Consider the following 19,590-nt stretch of genomic DNA (forward strand, 5'->3'; position numbering starts at 1 on the left):
TTATAATATTTCTATCCAGGGGATATTTATTCAATTTGTCAAATATTTGATGCCACTATAAAACACTTTTCACTGTCATCTCAAGGACTAATCATTGTTTTCTGTAGATCTGGAAAATATTTATTGTACTCCTTTACCTTGAAGGCTGTCTAAAACAGAATAGTTCGATTGCATTCATTCCAGGTTAAAATCTGAAACAAATGACTACAAATACCTCCTTTAAATAAATTTCCATTATAGATGCAAGTAATATGTATACTGTGAACCAGTATACATTTTTCTTATCTCTTCTTCAGGGAAATATAAAGATTACACACACACACACACACACACACACACACACACACACACATATAAGGGCAATGGGTGGCTCGGGTGGATAAGCGTCCAACTCTTGGTTTCAACTCAGGTCATGATCTCAGGGTTCATGAGACTGAGCCCTGTGTTGGGCTCTGCACTGATGGCATGGAGCCTACATTGTATTCTCTCTCCCTCTCTCTGTGCCCCTCCCACACTTGCACTTTCTTTTCTCTCAAAATATATGTGTATAAATAAAGATATATATAAAGATATAAAATACATGATATTAACCATTCTATCAATATAAATGACTGATTTTGATTTTTTCCAGGCCTGATGGAATTGGAACAGTTTCAATGGAAGAAAAAGAGAGATTTGAGGAGATAAAAGAAAGACTCTCTTCCCTTTTAGAAAATCAGATAAGCCATTTCAGGTATATATATTCCATTCATTAATATTAAGTATTTGCTTTCTTCATTCAACACTCCAATCCCCCACAGCTGTTTATCATGTCTTTCTGCTGCTACTCTAGAACTACCAGTAGCTTCTTTTCCAATGCCTGCAAGGTAAGATCCACGTTCCTCAGTCTGTGGTCTGTTTCTAAACCCACCACCATTCAGTTTCCACCATTTGCTAAGGTAGATCCCTTCGCCCTTCAGTGTCCAGTGTGGAACGTATTTCTCACGTGCGCATTTCTCATTCTTGAGTAGCCTCTTTCCCCAGCTCTGGTGACTAGTCCTTTCTCTCAGAATCACCAAGCAAGGAACCTCTTATGTCCTGTCTTCACAGTGTAGCCTTTCTCAATCATTCCAGCAAAGACTGAAAAACCTGAAGTCTTTCAGCATATATCATCTGTACTTTTCACTAGTCGTTTATCACATAGTTATAACACCCATTTTTTAAGCCATTAGTTATCCTTTTATTTATATTTTCTGCGAACAAGGGTCCCACTGCCTGGCACAGTTTCTTGCTCAAAAAAATTAACCATTTACACTAAGAAACATTTGCATAGTGAAAGGTCAAAAATCTTAATATTTTTCCCCCTGATTATAGTTAGCTAAACAGAACCTCATGGTTAAAAACAGAAATTTGCCAATATGTTCCCTTTTTTTTCAATCATTTTTACCAGGTCCTATAGTATGTTGTGTCTTACAACATACTTGTCTTGTTGCAGAGATCAGACTTGAAATTATTTCATCATTACTGAAAACTTTGGTTAATATACTTCTGTAATAGTTCAAGAAAGCTGTTACTTAACCATTACCTTCTAGGCATATTATAAGTCTTCCCCTGTGAGTCTGACTAGCTCAAGAGAAAAGACCTAAAGCCATGGACAATAAAGAGTCCCACTGGAACAGCCCAGCCAGATTCTTCTTTAGCAAAGACCATAGTCTACACATACCCACCTTAAGTGCATATAGCTTCCATTCAGGTGTTTACTGCCACACTTTTGAAAATGATCAGACAACCAAGGTCATCAGACATTTGAGGAAAGTATTTAATATGGAAAATAGAGTCTAAAATAAGTAAATACGAAAAGAACAATTGGGAAAACATGGGGAAAGTAAAATTAATGTGGGGACTAAGACAATGAAAATCTGTTATTGATGTGCTTGGAGAGGTTTAAGAAGATAGGGCAACTATAAAACAAAAGCAGGATGTTGTTAAAAATTAAAAAAAAATGAATAAACCTCAAGGAACAAATACGAACACATACACGCTATTAAAAATTAAGTTAATGAAACCTTCTAGAAAGTAATAGGAGAAAGGTAGGAAAATGGAAATACAAAGATAAGAAAAATTAAGGATTTGCTCAGGAGTTTCATCACCATAAATAATAGGAATTCTGGAAACATAAGGCTGAAAGTAGGAAATTGTCAATACATTTATTCAAAAACATTTTACAGAAGTAAGAGACATAAGTGTTCACAGTGAAAGAGCTCATTGAGTACCCAGCACAATGGATTAGAATAGATACTCATCAGGGACATTTTCATGAACTTCCAGCATCTTGGGGATAAAAGAGAAGATCCTGAAATACAAAGAATCCAGAATCAGAATTACTTCTCAACATTGATTCGTTCTACAAACATACATTGAGTACATATTGTGTGTCAGGCAGAGAACAAAGTTAAAGTTCCTTTTCTTCAACTTTCATTCTGATGGGAGGAGCAATACAGATATTCAGAAAACAATGCATCACTGTCTTCAAATTTCTGAGGAAAGATTATTTTCAACCTAGAATTCTATACCAGTAACAGTCTTCAGGGTAGTAGTAGAAAAATATTTTCAGACATTAGGACCTTAAAAGATATGCTTCTTGAGGTGACTGACTGCTAAAGCCAGTAGAGCATGTAGCTCTTGATCTCAGGGGTTATGAGTTCAAGCTCCATGCTAGGCATGGAGCCCACTTAAAAAAAAAAAAAAAGATATGCTTCCCATAATCCCTTTCTGGAGAGTACAAATTCCAGACAAAGGAAAAAACAAGGAGGGATAGTTAAGATCCCTGAAACTGAAAATCGGCATTAAAGAGGAGGGAATCTTCGTGGTGATTGTTAATAGAAACCCCAAGTGATGGCTGAGCTTTGAAAGCAGCCAGTTCTGATAAGAGCAGGTCAGAAAAATTCTTCAAGTAAATTAAATTGACAAAATACTAAGATGTTTTAATATGTTGAGAGAGAATTTACCCATTTGGAAGTGAGTCTGGAGTTATATTAATTAGGTTATATTAGTTATATTGGAATTTGGAATTACATTAGATAAGGTCTATAAAAAGAGGAAATTAGGGGCGCCTGTGTAACTCAATCAGGTGAGCATCTGACTCTTGATCTCTGTTCATGTCATGATCTCACAGTTGTGAGATTGAGCCCCACATTGGACTCTGCTGTCAGCGCAGAGATTCTTGTGATTCTTCCTCTCCCTTTCCTTCTGACCCTCCCCTGTGCACACATGCACTCTTGTGCATGTGCTCTCTCTCTTTCAAAATAAACAAAAATATATAAAAAAAATAAAAATAAAGACTGGTATTAAATATAAACACAATGATGGCACATAAGAAATCATAGTACTGTGTCTCAGTTATCTAGGATATTACATAATATAAATACTCTATTTAACCCCCAAATGGTATAACTGTGTTAGAAAGATAGGAAGGACAGGAATTACATTTAGGGTTGGGTAAAGTAGTAAAAAAAAAAAATAACATATGTCTAAGATGGGATGATATTTATCCTGTCATCTGAAACAAAAAAAAATTTAAAGACTAAAATATGTGCAAAAATGCTTTTCAACACATTAAATATAAGACCGTGAATAAAAGTGATTCTTGAGAGATGAGAAACAAATGAATAAGCCCTTTCATTGCCTCTGCTTAGCATGAGGACAATGTTTCCCGGCCATGGCCCAGGGAGGAGAATCTCAGTGGACCCTGACTTGAGACAGAGGTGGAAGTCCAGGAAGGACAAGACAGCCAGAATTCTCAGATCAGACTTCTATAGAAAGAGAGAAGAGACCTACAGGTATTTGCTGAGGGTCCCCTTAGAGTCTTCAACTAACTATTGATCTGAGCAAGTATGTAAGGAAACTATTTAAAGTCAGGCAAATAATCCTTTCTCTCTGTGGTAGAGGATAATCCCCAAAGCTAACACAGCTAAGAGGAGTACCAGTTTCTACCACCCAGATTGGAAAGCTTCTAAGTCATGAGTATCAGAATACTGAGACGGCTTTGCCTCAGTAATGGAAAAAAAATTAGCCCTGTTTTTATCTCTCCTGATGAGAATTAAAATAAAAATTCAAATAAATCAGACTGTTTTTAAGTAATTTCATTGAATTCCAGAACAAAGTTCAAGAATAGAGGAATACAAAAATATTGAGCCACCAATAATGTAAAACAACACTGTCTAGCGTCCAGTCAAAAATTTCTAGGCATATGAAAAAAAATAGTAAAATATAACCAATGAAGAGAGCAAAAACAGCCAAAAGTAGAAATAACACAAGATAGAATTAGTAAACCATACTATTAAGAGAATTATTACCATATGTCTTATGTTCAACCTGTTAAGGGCTTTAATGGAAAACCTACAGCTTCATACTTAATATGAAGATTGAATGTGAAAGATTGAAAGTTTTTCACCTAAGATCAAAAGGCAAGCATGTTTGCTCAGAAATCAGTATTCAAGGTAGTGTGGTATGGACAGTTCAGAAGTAGACTCATACACATATGGTCAATGGATTTTCAAAAAATATATAAAGATAATTTACAAAGTATGCTTTTTTTCAACAAATATTAACCTGGACCCATACCTCATACATGATTGAAAAGTTAACCTAAAATGGATAGATCTAGAAAACAGAAAAATGTCTCTGTCCTTAGACTAAGCATAGATTCTTAAACACCAAAATCACGATTCATAAATGGAAAAATTTTACCTTAAACTTCAACAACATTAAAAACTTTTGATCTTCCAAAGACATTGAGAGAATAAGAGATACATTCCAGAATGGGAAAAACTGTTTGCACAATACGTATCCCACAAAAGACTTTTTATCCAGAATATATAAATAACTCTTAAAACTTAGTAAGAGATGACACAACTCAATAAAAAAATTATGATATTTCACCAAAGACATATGGTGAAAAGGCATGTGAAAAGATGCTCAACATCATTACTCTTCAGGGGAATACAAACTAAAATACAATGAGGTACTACTATGTCATTAGCATAGCTAAAATTTAAAAATTACTCCCCAAGGTGTTGGCATGGTTGTGAAACTGGACCTAGCCTATGACCTAGGCCATTCCACTTGTAGGTACTCCCCCGAGAGAAATGAAAGCATATGTCCACACAGAGACTTTTATGTGAGTGTTCAAACCTTAACATACCAGCATTATTCCTAATAAACACAATATGAAAATAAGCCAGGTGGCCATCAGTGAGGAATGAACAATGTATTGCAATACTTCTGAGCAGTAAAAAGGAATGAACTGTTGATAGCATAAAAATATATTGAGAGAAATTACATGCAAAGAAATACATGCTATGATTCCTCTTACATAAAATTATAGAAAATACAAATTATTCCAAATGACAAAGTAAATCAGTGGTTGCCTGGGCCCAGTGGGTGGGGAAGGAACATTTGAGGGTCATGAATATATATATTAAGTTGAATGTAGTGATGGTTTCACAGGTGTTTACATATGTCAAAACTTATCAAATTATATATTTTAAATATGTGCAGTTCATTATATATCCTTTATGCCTCTAAATCTATTAAAAACTAAGTACTTCCATAGTGGAAAGTTAGTAGAATCATATTTAAAACTGAAAAATCAAGAATTAGAAATATTAGCATATAGGTTAGGAATATAACTTTTAAATACTGAAAGAAGTAGCTAAAAGTTAAAAACTTTTTTTTCTGAAGAAATTTACTTGGGGAGTGGGGTGGAAATGACATAAAGAACTTTTTTTCATAAAACGTTTTTAAAAGAAGTTTCCTTTCAGACTATGTGCATATATAACTTTAACAAAAAGAAATCCTGTATTTTAAAATGGATAAGGAAAGGAAACAATTTGTGGGACATGTCTATGCAAGTTCATTTATCTGTGTAATTAATTTACTATGTTAGGAATGAGGGTGATTTTAATTTATTCAGATTAGATATTAAACTTTGTTGAATTTTATTTGATAATTGAGTATCCTCCCCTTTGCTTTGCTATTAGAGAGCTATCAAAGTGGTAAAAACCCAAAATATTTATCCTGAAAGGCAGAACAAAACTATTCCTTTCTTTTAAAACTCATTTTGTAAAGATTAATTAAGCTTCTGTGTAGTTATTTTCTGTACTTTATTGATTCAGGATTACTTGTACTCTGTAAATGTGCTGAATTATTTACACATCATGGGCAGCTAATGCTAATTCAGAACATACCCAGTGGGACCTCAGAGCCCTGAAATGCTAAATGTAATCTGGGGATCAGTAACATTCCATTCATAAAATGTGTCACCCACAGGTTAATGGAAATAAACAATAGGAAAGACAATGGGTGGATTATGCAAATACACTGAAAAGATTTAAGCAGGGGGAGGGGACTATAAGAACCCAATTTGTGTTTTATTTAAACGTGGATTAAGGTTTATGGTACACAAAATGACGAAAGCTACTTTGCTAATTTGCTAATGCTCTAAAAGGCAACACTGCCCAGGAAACAAAACTATCAAAAATAAATTGGTGGTGGTTTTTGTGCACGGGAGCAGAGGGGGGAGTGAGAGAATGCATCGAGGCAAGAGTAAGTGAAGGAAATTTTTGACAGTAAATGAAATGATAAACACTGTTGTGAAGAAAAATTTGAGTGACTGGATTTATGACATTTTTTTGCGTTTATCTGAAACTAATAAAAGTTTAATAAAACTAAAACCCAGCCCTAATATAAATTTAACAACTGCTTTGTGAGAAATCAGTCTTTAATCACTCTTTAATCACTCTTCAAAATTCACTCCTATAAAATAATTTGAATTTAAAATATACGTGCTTTTAAGGAAACCTGTTCAAATTGCCTTGTGAAAACAGTAATTTCATAGTGAGTTACATCTTAGAAGATGTGTTAACCAAGTCCCTGAATAATGGCAAAGGACATGGAAATATACAAACTTCAAGTTACTAGTGTCAAGATTTCTAATACAGATCCAAGTGGCAGCCTGTGGACAGCTCAGCTGCCTGGAGCACTTGATCTTGGGTGGGGGGCAGTGGTTAGGGGGGGCGAGGCGCTTTACTGAACTGATTCAACAAAGCGAGGAGCTCCAGCAGGATGAAGTGGCCCTGACGTTTTCTGCTCTTTAAGTGGAAAGTGACCTGAAGAGGGACTCCCGTATAAAGAGCCATAAATCTGTTACCACCATGTGTCAACGAACTTCCACGGAGCCCACTCACTCCCCCAGCTTCTGACCCTGATTTCAGAATGCTAATGTAACCTGTCCTCCAGTTGTGGGGGTGCATTAGGAATACACAGGACTGGAAAGACTGAGGATGACCCACTCTGCTGGCAAACTGCAGAGCTCCCCAAGGTTTATGTGTTTTGTGTGGGGAGGTGCCACTGGCACAGAAGACAAAAAGGGAGAGCTGAAAGCCATTTTTTGTACTAGAAGTTATGACTGGTGGGGGAGAGGGGTGGTGTTTCCATCTCATGCCACACAAGTACAGGAGGAGATGGGCAAAGTCATTTTGTTGATGATAGGGCTTGATAACAACAAACCTTAAGAAATGTTTAGGGAATATGTTTTCATTATCTCTTTAATAGGACCTTTCTGAACATGTATCATCAAAACTGTAGAACCTTTTCATCACAGTTGACAGCTTACTTACTGTTTAACGAAACAGTTTCTTACTGTTTAAAGAAAACAGTTCTTACTGTTTAAAGAAATTTACAGCATGAACTAGGTAAACTTCTGCTGTTAAAATTTTTCCCAAATGGGCTGATGCTATTTTAACCAACCTTTCACTGTTCTTTAATAATGCCAAGTAATAGAAGAGGGAATTATTTAGCAGTCTTGGATATTAAATGTGTGACTTTTTTTGTTCCTCCTTTTGTTTTTAAAGATACTGTTTTCCCTTTGGACGACCTGAGGGTGCTCTAAAAGCTACGCTTTCATTACTCGAAAGGGTATGTTTGAACACTACTTTGTAAACACTATTTGCACTCTTAGTGGCTGTGTATTTTAGTTACTAACCCGGGCAGATAAGCCCATTCCTCGCAAGTGTGTTCCCTGAGGCTGTTGGTCACATTTCATCACTTTGTCATCTGCTTTTACTACAACTCCTCCTATTGACTATTTCTTCCTGTCCGAAACCTTTCTGAAGCCCACCCCGGCCATCCTGTGCCGAGTTGATGGCATCTTGGTAGTATCCATTTTCCCCACCTCTTTCTTTCCCTCATGAGATTTTCTAGTCAAGTATAATTATGTTTTTCAGACTTGATTGTTGCCTTTTATCACCACCCTCCCCCCCGACTTATTTGAACTTCCGTCATGTTTGTCACACCTACAAGAGTTTATCATTTCATATTTACAAACATATCATGCCTTTCATTCTAAATCTCAGAATTCACTTTTATGTTACTTTAAATGAATACACAAATGGAAGAAATTCATTTTCCTTCAACTAAATAGCAAACAAGGTTTTCATATCCATGCTAAAATAACTTACTAATGAAAATACATTCTTCACTCCTGTTTTTGTGGCAGACTAAATTTGAAAGGGAAGAATCATTCTGATATATTTATAAAACTATTTATATGCTGGGTGGATCCTAACAGTTAAGCAATGTGGACAATTCCTTTTCCTTATCAGTATTAGAAGCAATTTCTAAGGATCATTTATAGCTCATGATTTGAATGTTCTGGTCCTGATTTATTGACTTCAAACACTTGGTCTTGCCCACTTTCCTGCCAAATGAATTCTAGATTGTTTATTAGCACTTCTATTAAAAGCAAAAAGGGATTTCACGGATTTGAGCACTTGGAAGATGAGGGCTAGAACTGATGAATGTAACGAGATCTTTGGATTATACATTGGTTTCCGCTGTATATCCCTGTCTTATTGTTCCCTGTGCATCATGTGATAGAAATATTATTATAGTAGTGACCTGTTTTATTTGAATTTTTATAATAAAGCTGCACGTAACCTAGGCTTTTCAAAGTATTCATTTCATCCAGTTCATTAAGGTATCATAGAAAAGATAAAATCTTTACAGAGAGCTTTACTTTTGGAATGGCATCCCATCCTGGGGACCTAATACAACCTCTCTGTGTTCCGGTTTCCACGGTGGAGCCTCCGTCCTCCCCCCATCATGGAAGAGTTAGTAATAGCAGAGATGCTTTCACGCCCTGACAGACGGCAGGATGAACAGTGACCTTTTTCCCAGTTATAGTCGCTAATCATGTCTCTTGCTGAACTGAGACAGAAATGGGAGGGCCACTTCTTCATTTTCACATCTCTGTATTTATTGACATCTTAGAAAAAATAAATCTCCATGTGAATTCTTCATACTTATTATGCCTTGGAAGAAATGGAGAAGATACAGGAGATAAGCTGGGTCTCTCTTTCGCACTTGCGCCCTAACATTGCCCTTTTCCAGGAAAGAGGTTACAGTTCCCTCCATTCCAAATTAAATACCCAACTCCTGGATACTATGAACTATAACCCAATTTCATTCCTGGACTCGTCTCTGTAACAGACCATATACATTCTAATTTCAGCAGCTCTGTTATTTAAAAGTGTACCACGAGGGGAAGGCCTGATAGTAAAGCTCATCATTCTGCGTGTGGGACAAAATTAATATTAAATTTAAATCTTACTAATAATCACATTAAAAATAATAGTACACGTTAAAGCTTTTTTTTTTTTTTTTTTTTTTTTTTTACTATGAGCCGAAGGGTTTTTCTGCCTGTAAAGACTCTGATGTGTAGTCCTAATTAAAGTGCCAAATACGTGTAAAATATGTTAAAAATTTTTAATATGAAACTATGAAGAATAATTGAGTTTGATGGGAAGGACGTTTTTCAGTGATAAAGTTTGCTGTTTTGAAAAGGAAACCTTGCCTGACAAAATTAAAATATGTTGTGAAAGACCACCAGTGCTTAAGTGGTTGAATAAATTTGAGATTATAAAATCCTTCGTGCCGAGGCTGATCAAAAGAGAATGAAGTAATAAAACATGGATGTTTTCATGTTCTTTTGATGATTCTTAAAGGTGAAAGACTAATAGAATAGTAAGAATACTTGCTGTTCTTGTCTTCTTATACTCACGTTTTGCCATATATTTTATAATTTGGATATAAGCAAAACCAGAAAAGCTGCATTAAATATATGGAAAAATAGTTCTGGACTAATGGTATAATCAAAACTGTAAGCAATTTTATCACTGAAAAAGTTTTAAGGAAAATTATCAATGAGTCATTATAAAAGTGCTTAAATACATAATATCTTGAATTCTGGATATGATTGCATTTTAGCCTTGCCAATGATAATACTTATAAAGGAAAAAAATCTAAAAATACAGTTAAGAACTCAACAGAAAATAATCTGTTCTTTTTAATTTCAGAAAGTTTCTGTGTGTTTTAACACAGAAATGCCATTCATTTCACTAAAACAAAAGATTTTTTTCCCTCTCAGCAGATCACAGGAATTAGTTTGTGAGAATTAGAGATCTTGATTTTTATAGAGCTCAAAAACGGTGCTTGTTATTAATGGAACTTTGTTACTGTTTTCATATATATTGCTCAAAAGATTTAAAGCTTTTAAATTAGGGATGTGCAAGAGAAACTTTATTGCTTGTCCCAAGGACTATAATCCTGATCTGAAACAGCTGCTCTAACGGTGTCTTGGGCCCCTGGAGGAAAAGTGACAGTCCTCACACTGAATGGTGGTTTGGCCTAGGGGAGGTTTTGATGTGCATAAATGAGGCTTAGACAGGAGGAGCCAAGATTGGAGGATTATGTTCCCAGTTGTGATGTGCCGACTCATTACTTTCCCTCAATGTTACCTAGGACCCCTTCCTGGTAATAGATATAGGACAATTTGTATAATTTGATTTTAGTATCTGTTTTATGCAATCTCGCCCTCTCTTCCTCTCTTTAGGTCTTAATGAAAGATATTGCCACTCCCATACCAGCAGAAGAGGTGAAAAAAGTGGTCAGAAAATGTCTCGAGAAAGCTGCCTTGATCAATTACACCAGACTCACAGAATATGCCAAAATAGAAGGTCAGTGCAGTGAGCAATTGCCGAAGTGGCAGTGAGAGCCAACAATGCCTATTAACTGAATTTTCTGTGAGAAGTTCTTTCCTTTCCTGAACAAACCTGTACCGTGGCAAAGGGAAATGTCTCATTAAAATCTCAGCTGGTGAACTGAAGAGCTTTTTCCTATTCATTGCTTTAATATGCCTCCTGGGACTCTGCTTGAATGAAAGACCCAGGATTCGTGCTTAAGTTGTCCTTTGTTCTTATTTTGAGTTTTCAGGGAACCAAAAGGTGTTTTCATGGGTTGTATTTTTTGACATTACCGTAAGTATGTCTAACATTTCAACTGTAGGTAGTGTCTTCTTTCCTGATCAGTAACAGTGTAGTATTACATAATTTTATTTTCTGTTCAACAGTGTTGTTCAGAGAAGGAGGAAACTTGTTGATTATGATGAGGGCCAAAATAAACTGACAGAATTCCCTGCAACTTCTCATTGCTTGCAATATATTAACACATTTGAATGATTACATCTCTTGAGAGGACTGCACTTTTTTTTTCCTCTTCCTTCAGATTTCACTCATTAAGATTACTGAGGTTTAAGATGCTTAGAAATAACTAAATTGAAATTTGTGGCAAAGACAAAAAAATGGGCTTTATTCGACAATCCTTTGATATGATTAAAAATGATAGAAAGGGCCTCAAAGTTTTTGCTCTAATTATTCATAAAACTGGCTTGTGTCGTCCATGTAGCATTCACTTAGGAAAAGTTTGCAAAGTTAAATGCGTATATCTAAAAATAAAGGCAAATCCTCTGTTAGAAAAATTTTAGTAACTTTTAATATAAAATTGTACTGAATTATAAATTTGTTAATTATTGATGTGAAGATAGTTTTATCAAAAGTGGTACAATGAAAAAGATTGATTATAATTGGCTGTGTTATATCCTTTTCTTCTCTCCGAATCCGATCAAGCTTTCTAACAAGCATGCAATAACCAACCTCCTGAGTGATTAACAAAAAAGCCATCCCATCACTATAGCAACCAATATTATATCACGAGAGTAACAACATGAAACCTCCTTAGTTACCAGTTTAACATCATTAATTATGATATCATGTTGTGTTAAAGCAAAAGCAATGAATATTAGCTCATTTGGGGAAAGTGGAAGATAAACAGATTGGTTTTCACATCATGAATACTCAAACAATCTTCGTGTTTTGAACATTGTGTGTTGTGAACATGGGTTGAAAGAATTGTTATAAAAATAGACCTATTAAAACCTTTCAAATCTAGTAAAGGGAAAAAAGTTTGTGCACAATTTGAATAAACACAGTATTGTTTTATTCAAGTGTTTAAACTCAATCCAAAAAAAAAAAAAAACCCTATGAGAATCCTTTTGTTCTTAACTGGCCATTCCAGTTAGTATTTTTGACCATTGTGCAAGAATACTGAAAACATAGGTTATTTCTATTTTCTAGTCCTAGAGTCCATTTTAACATGGACAAATAAAATTGTCCCAGCCATGGATCACTTTTGTTAATTAGTTAGACAAACGTGTTAACACTGGTGGTCAAAAGACATAGCTGTTCCTCTGGATCACACATGAAAACAAGTCTGTGTTAGAGAAAATCCTATTCTGGGACCAAATGAACAGTGAGCAGGGAGCTCTCATAGCTCTTTCCTTTCTGGAGTCATCTGTCTCTTACTTCTAGTCTACTGTGAGAATATTCTAGAAAATGGATCCTAGGAATCTAGGTGGGACTACTGAGCAGTCTCCATTTTCAGAAAAACAAAATGCATGCTTATTATATGAGAAAACGTCTATGCATTTCATTTTCTCCCTTCCTTCCCACCCCCTCTTGTGTATGTTAAAAAATAAAGCGCTTTTTGCTTTATGCTCAAGATCAGACCAAGAACAAAATCAAATTTAAGTTAGATATAGGAAGTGGGCCACTTTTCTTTGCTTAATTGACTTTCTGCATTATGTGAGCAACATGGGTAGAGTCTGCTTTTTTCCTAAATTGTCTTTTCTTATGTTTTAGGCCCAGCAGAAAAGGAAGCAGGTAATGGATGTTTGTGCATGCACGTGCTGTTGTTTCTATTGTGGCATGATGTTTGATATTGATGAATAGCTGTCTGCTTTTCAGGGCTCCTATTAGATGACTTTGATTAAGATACTGAAAATACTTTCATTTTGGGAGAACTATTGTTAATGCTCTGTTGGTAAAATACAGGCCGTTTATCTCTGTTAAAGTTCAGCAGCGTTTTTCATACGAACTCAAAGCCAAAAATCGGAGGCTGTATTAATGTTTTAAGCATGGACACTAATCTTTTTTGGAAGCTGTAGCCAATATTTGGAGGGCTCTTACAGCTAGAGAAGAGGATGATCTCTCCTTTATCACTGCTGAAAAATAACACAGTGAAAAGCATAAATGCTATTAAATAAGAAGAAGCTCTTAACTTTGAAAGTTGCTAATCACAGGAATGAGCAGGGATTATGAAGTCCCAGTCTCAGGAAATTGCTAGGAAAGTGTTCTCCGGATCTCTGAATTTTTAAAGGTTTTTTTTTTACTTTTCCCTTATGCCACTTATCACAGTTGTAATTAATTTAATTATGTGCTGTTATCTGTTTATCTTGTCTGTCTCTTCTTTAGCCCCTTGCTAGCAGGGTCTTTATGGACTGTGTTCACTGTTGCATCCCGGCACCCAGCCCTGCACCACTGGCCCCAAGTAGGCTCTCGGTGCTTTGGAGAGAGAGGAGAGCTTAGCTAGTTAGTTCCATGGGGCAAGAGCCCAGGGATGAACCTTTCTAGTCCGAGTTTCCCTGTCTCATTTAAAGCCTACATGCAGTGTTATAGACAAGTTTGGGTTGGTTTTAACTGAAGTCTTCGACTAAAGGGTTCTCTTTCTGTTTTCCTAACTCTTTCCATTCTGTTTCAGCATTTGACCCCAGAAAGTGTGAGGAACAAAACACTCTGAGCCAGGAGAAGGGGAAAGAACACACCCATGATGACCACTAAAGTGCACTTTTGAGACTACCATCACTTCTTAAGACAGCCCATTGTAAAAGCAACAGTCCTGTTCTCTTTAACAAACTTCTTCAAAATCTCTTAGGGCATTTCATCCACTGCAGTGTTCCTGTAGTGAAAATAGGTTTTTATATAGTTGACACACAGGAAGTCTGGGGTTGTTAGGGCTTTCCCACTGACACAGAGTAAATAAATCAGCCAGCTGGGACTTGCATCAGGTGTCCTGATCCCCAGCCTACCAAGGCTATGCTCCTTCCCCTGTGAAATATGAGGGAGTCACAGCACGTCTTCATGAAGGTTGAAGTGGAGGAACCATGTAGAGTTGCACACATTCCCATTAAAAAGAAGAGAGAACGAGAAAGTTGCTGTCCCTCATGTACCTCACTTCCAGACAGAAGCCTTCCCTTCACGCATTTCTGGCATCCATATGACTGTTCAACTCTAGAGGTTGATGATGCTAGGAAAAATACTTTCCTTAAAATTAAATTATAAGAGGGGCGCCCAGCTGGCTCAGTCGGTGGAACATGTGACTCTTGATCTCAGGGTTGTGAGTTTGAGCCCTACTTTGGGTGTAGAGATTACTTAAAAATCTTAAAAAAAAAAAAAAAAAAAAAAAAAGGTTTTAAGTTAAAAAAAAAAAAAAAAAAAAAAGGCCCAGATGGAAGAGAGAAAAAAATCAGTGTATAGTCTAGATGATTTCAGTGGATTGAAGGGATAGTTAATCTCAGTTGAAGAATGTTGTGAAATAATAAAAGAGAGGTTTTTAAAAAAAAACGTAGTTCTATTGCTTTGGTTGCATTTGGTAGCAAGTTTAAGAGAGTTACCTAATGTTCTTGGGGGTGTAAATGACTCAAAATGAGAATGTCAGTTACATGTGTAAGAGCTCAAATGCTTCCAAGCAGTATTCTCTTGGGCATTATGATAATTTTCCTCAGTTAGTTTGTACCGTGTAGACAAGAGTTGAGTTCTGCCCAAGATTGGTCTTCATTTTGTCATCTGTTGACAGTTCCCTCAGAGGTTTTGTTTTCGTTTTTGTTTTATTTACTCTGCTTCATTAGTTCCTAAAACAACTCTAGAAAACAGATATTTCATAGAAGAGGTAACCAAGACTATAGAAAAAGTCCGTAACTTTCACAAAGGTGTGCTGTTGTTATTCAATTCAGCAGACATGAGATGTTACCCGTGCCTCTCAGATATGGAGCGTGTTCTGTCCACTGGTTGCTCTGCCTCTGGGGCTGTCCGGTTCTGAGGCACAGTGCAAGAGCCAAGGGGTCGCCTTTGCCAAAAGTATAGATATTTACTTAATAGTAAGAGCAAACACTCATTAGTAGGAACTGTTTTAAGCACTTTGCATGTGTCCATTCATCCTTTACGATAAATATTTCTATTACTGCTTTTTTAGGAAACTGAAGCAGAGAAGTCACTAGTCATACATCCAGAGACCACTAGGAAGCAGGAGATTAGAACACAGTGTCTCCCTTTCAAACTGTCATTTTATTTTCCTTGGTCTTTCTCCCTCCCTTTTCTTAGTGAGTGAGCCTGTGTAGTTAAGTTTGTGCTCAGTTAAACTGCATGGGCATTTGAAAGGAGGTCTGGAGCGGTGTGGTTCATAGAATTATGATGAAAGCTGTAGATATAACTTAAAATTTTCTAGTAATCGCATTAAAGAGGTAAAAAGAAATGGAAAATTAATAATAGTTCTTTAACCCAATATATCTAAAATATTCCTTTAAAGTATATTCAATATAGAAAATTGAGATATTTTACAGTATTTTTCATATGTAGTCCTTGAAATCTGGTGTGTATTTTTACTAGCACATTTTGATGCCCCATTTCAAGTACTTGTTTACCACATGTGACTATGGCTGCTGAATTAATCGGACAGCACAGATCCCATGGTAAGGCTAGGAACTGGACTCCAAAATCCGAAGCTTTTTGTTTTTATGCTCACATATCTCACAGCGTCAGGTGTTGAAAGGGATTAAAATTTGCAACCTTGCCCCCCCCCAACCCATACGTCGCCTCTCTTTCCCTCCCCTATTTTATTTTTCTCTGCAGCACTTGTATTCTAGCCCATGATACGGTTCATTCATCCTACTCTTGTCCTAGAGCGGTAGCTCCACCAGGGCAGGACTTTTGTATTTTAGTAGCTGCTGTATCTCCAGTGCCTGAAAAAGGTGCCTGGCACATGTTTGGTACTCAATAAATATTTGTTGAATAAATGAATGAGTTTATGGCACAGAATGATCAAGCTATTTATAGCAGAGAGAACATGTATAAACTGGCAAGCTGGCTTACAAAAGGTCATTCAAATCAATCACTAAATAATCAGAAATGTGAGAGCAAAAACTAACCACTTAAAAATAACGAGATTGGAGGGGCACCTGGGTGGCTCAGTTAGTTTAGCATCCAAATTTGGCTTAGGTCATGATCTCGCAAGTGATGAGTGGGTGAGAGCCTGGCCTCGGGCTCTGTGACAGCTTAGAGCCTGGAGCCTGCTTCAGTTTCTCTGTCTCCCGCTCTCTCTGCCCCTCTCTGCCCTCTCCCGCTTATGCTCTCTCTCTCAAAAATAAACATACATTAAAAAAGTTTTTTTAAATAACAAGATTGGACAAATTAAACCAGAATTCCATGCTCTTACCATGGGTGTGGGACCCCAACCCTGGATCACAGCAGCCAGAGGTAATGGAGAACAGTGGCGTTAACAGTAGTTAGGACTCTAACCTGTTTCGTTGTTTCCATAATTCAACATATGCTCAGTTGGACTTCTAGTTCTCTTCCATCCTTGGGAATGCTTCCCATTCTCCATCGGCAGCACGTATTTGCAGAAAAAAGGAATTTTACAACTTTGTAATAAATGAAATAAACAACCTCTCTCTAAATGTCTTCTTTCCTCCCTAGATATCTTTGCATTTGTTTCATGAGAACAGAGTTCATTTTGAGAACTTAATATTTCTACAAGGCATTTTTTTTTAATTTTAAGAAATATCTGAGAGCTACACGGTTGCAAAAATCGACTGGTGCTCTTCCTGATTTAATTTTATCACAACTGTGTATTTAACAATAAGATCCTTTTTACAGTATTTATAGTCTAGGGTTCAAAAAGGTACTGCAACTTCATCTTCCTAATTGTGTCTTTTTTTAAATTTAAATCACATACCTTTTTGATGCAAACTAGCTCTTTTTAAAGGAGAATCAATTCCTTACTCCAGGGAGTTTCTTATAGACAAGAACAGCAGTCTAGTAACAGTCCCTGCTCTCTCCTGAAAACTAGGTATCATGTGAGGGCTTATGATAAAAGAGAGAGACGGCTCATTAGAGCTTGCCTTGACCTGAGATCTTTTGCATAGACTTGGTAGCTAGGCTTATTGTGAATCTCAAAACATGGAGGTGCCCTAAACAAAAGGTAGCATGGAATGAACTGGCAAGAGCTTTGTGCACTGAGGATCTGTCTGGGCCCTTTGGTTGCCAGGTTCCCAGGTCTAACCCCCAAGTGCTCTCATTTTCAAAGTCTCGGTTGAACAGGTAGAGATGCTTTCCCAGAGGGCCACACTGCTTGCTTTCCTTGAGAGAAGTTGCACTTTGGCAGGCCTTACGTCATTAGGATGTGTTTGCCATCGGGGTGGCATTTTAATTTAGCACTCCACTGCCAGAGTATAGCGATAAATAATAAATAAAATCCGTTCTTAAGTGCATGTGTGTGTAGAAGTTGAGTAGATCAAAAGCATACTTGATGAAAATTTTTTTTTTGTTAGTGAATAATTTCTTACTAATATTTCTAGGATAACATAACCATTTTCTCTCATAAAAGCTATATTTTCTTATAAATTTGATTTTAAAAATTTTGAATATTCTATGTTATGATGAATTCAGGTTACTGATATCTCTAAATAATAGTCCTGAAATTTTGCATTCCCATAAGAATTGACAGTGCTCTGCAGGAAGTGATTTGTGTATTAGAAGAAACAATTCTCACCTTAAAAACTATAAAGCAAAGTTGAAGAATTAAAGAATTTTTTTGTAGCCTTTGTTAGCGTGGCTTGGACAGTAGGACTTTGGCACGAAAACCTTTATGACCATTTGTGCTTCTGAGTCACCTGATGACTTACAGACAAATTGATAAATGTAATTTCTGACTCTAAAAGAGAACATCTTATTGTTGCCTTCAAAATGAGAAAATTAAATCTAAAAAGAGCTTTTAGTTTATAAAACAATATATGTACATAGCGTAAACATTTGCTGCCTGAGCTACGTCATCTGGATAGGGACCAACTTAAAATTTATTTTTGTACTATATGCAGAGAAAAAGTATTTTTCAGATGATCAGTGGACTCTTTAAATTACCTGAGAAGATAAATTTTTCTGATAGCTCTAAGTGACTTTTATTCCATTATCTAATATGCATCGGAAATGTTAATTTTAAACTATTTTTTCAACATGTTCCCATCAATATGTTGAGTGAAATGTTTTTAACACCCACTTCCTTGCTACCCCAGTAGCTTCATTCTATATGTCATATATACCAGAACATATTATGACCATATTCTCTTTTCAGTACTATGTAAGTAATACGAACTTACTTTGGCCATTTCTACATCTAATTTGGAATGAATGAGGATTTGTAATATGTTTATTTGCTTCAGCTTTTTTCCCCACCACCTCACTAGCCTCACAAGATAGCAGCCCCACACTGGATAATTTGTGCTCACACCAGTTAGTTAACTCATGACAGTGTTGACAAATTAATTCCTATGAATCAAGAGATGTTTGGGGGACAAACAGGAGTTGCAGGGATTATTGACGAGAAGGGGCCAATGAAGACATTGGCTTCCATCCGACAGGGCTTTCCAGCTGTGCATGTACCTTCAGTCAGCTCAAGACAGACTTAAGACAGGAAGAGTGTGCTGTGCAGTTGTACAGTGGCTGTCTGCACACTCAGGTGACCAACTAAGAGAAAAGTCAACTGAGGACACAAGGAGCACCCTGTATACCAGTGACAGTATGATGGTAATGCTTGGAACCCTCTCAGGACCACTGCACGTACTACCCACAGCTTTAGTGACCAAAGGATGAGGGTTCTGTCAACTCCAGACAAACCATGGAGACATTCAAGGACACTTGGCACTCTCTCCTCATATTGGTTCTGTCTGCATTTCATTAATATTCTTCTTGATTCGTTTGTGTGTAATTGTGAGGAAGCATTAGTATCTGTCACTTAGTTAACAACTGCTGGCAGTACCGTCCTGCTGCCTCTGGTTATGACTTTTCACCCTTTACGTTGGAGTTAATATTGCCAACACTGGATGATTCGTCGTGCCTCCGCTGAGGTGTTCTGTGACCAAATGGAGTGGCATCTGTCCTTGATTCACAGTCTTTGTCGTGAGTCATCCACCATTTCCTTCTTTGTTTTTGTAGTAGAAGTTATAATGGATAAGGAGAGTCTCAGTCAGGGATGGTCATAGCTAATCCCATATTCAAGGTGAAGCTTGACTCAATCTTGATTGATGTTCTCTTTCCAAATCAGGCTATC

General features: G+C 36.6%; 1 protein-coding gene across 16 annotated transcripts in view; it reads left to right on the forward strand.

Annotated features, from left to right (window-relative positions):
• The window catches only part of CADPS2 (calcium dependent secretion activator 2), a 543,402-nt gene that overhangs the window by 413,071 nt on the left and 110,741 nt on the right, over positions 1 to 19,590 (forward strand). For 10 of the 16 annotated variants that reach the window (XM_058724453.1, XM_058724449.1, XM_058724458.1 and 7 more), the window contains 4 exons: positions 632 to 733; positions 7,893 to 7,956; positions 10,931 to 11,054; positions 13,074 to 13,094. In XM_058724453.1, coding sequence (XP_058580436.1) covers positions 632 to 733; positions 7,893 to 7,956; positions 10,931 to 11,054; positions 13,074 to 13,094 — 311 coding nt within the window. The remainder of the gene's footprint in view (positions 1 to 631; positions 734 to 7,892; positions 7,957 to 10,930; positions 11,055 to 13,073; positions 13,095 to 19,590) is intronic. The other 6 variants (XM_058724447.1, XM_058724448.1, XM_058724460.1 and 3 more) reach the window with 1 other exon arrangement.

Source organism: Neofelis nebulosa, chromosome 4 (genome assembly GCF_028018385.1).
Source record: "Neofelis nebulosa isolate mNeoNeb1 chromosome 4, mNeoNeb1.pri, whole genome shotgun sequence".
Taxonomy (NCBI): Eukaryota; Metazoa; Chordata; class Mammalia; order Carnivora; family Felidae; genus Neofelis; species Neofelis nebulosa.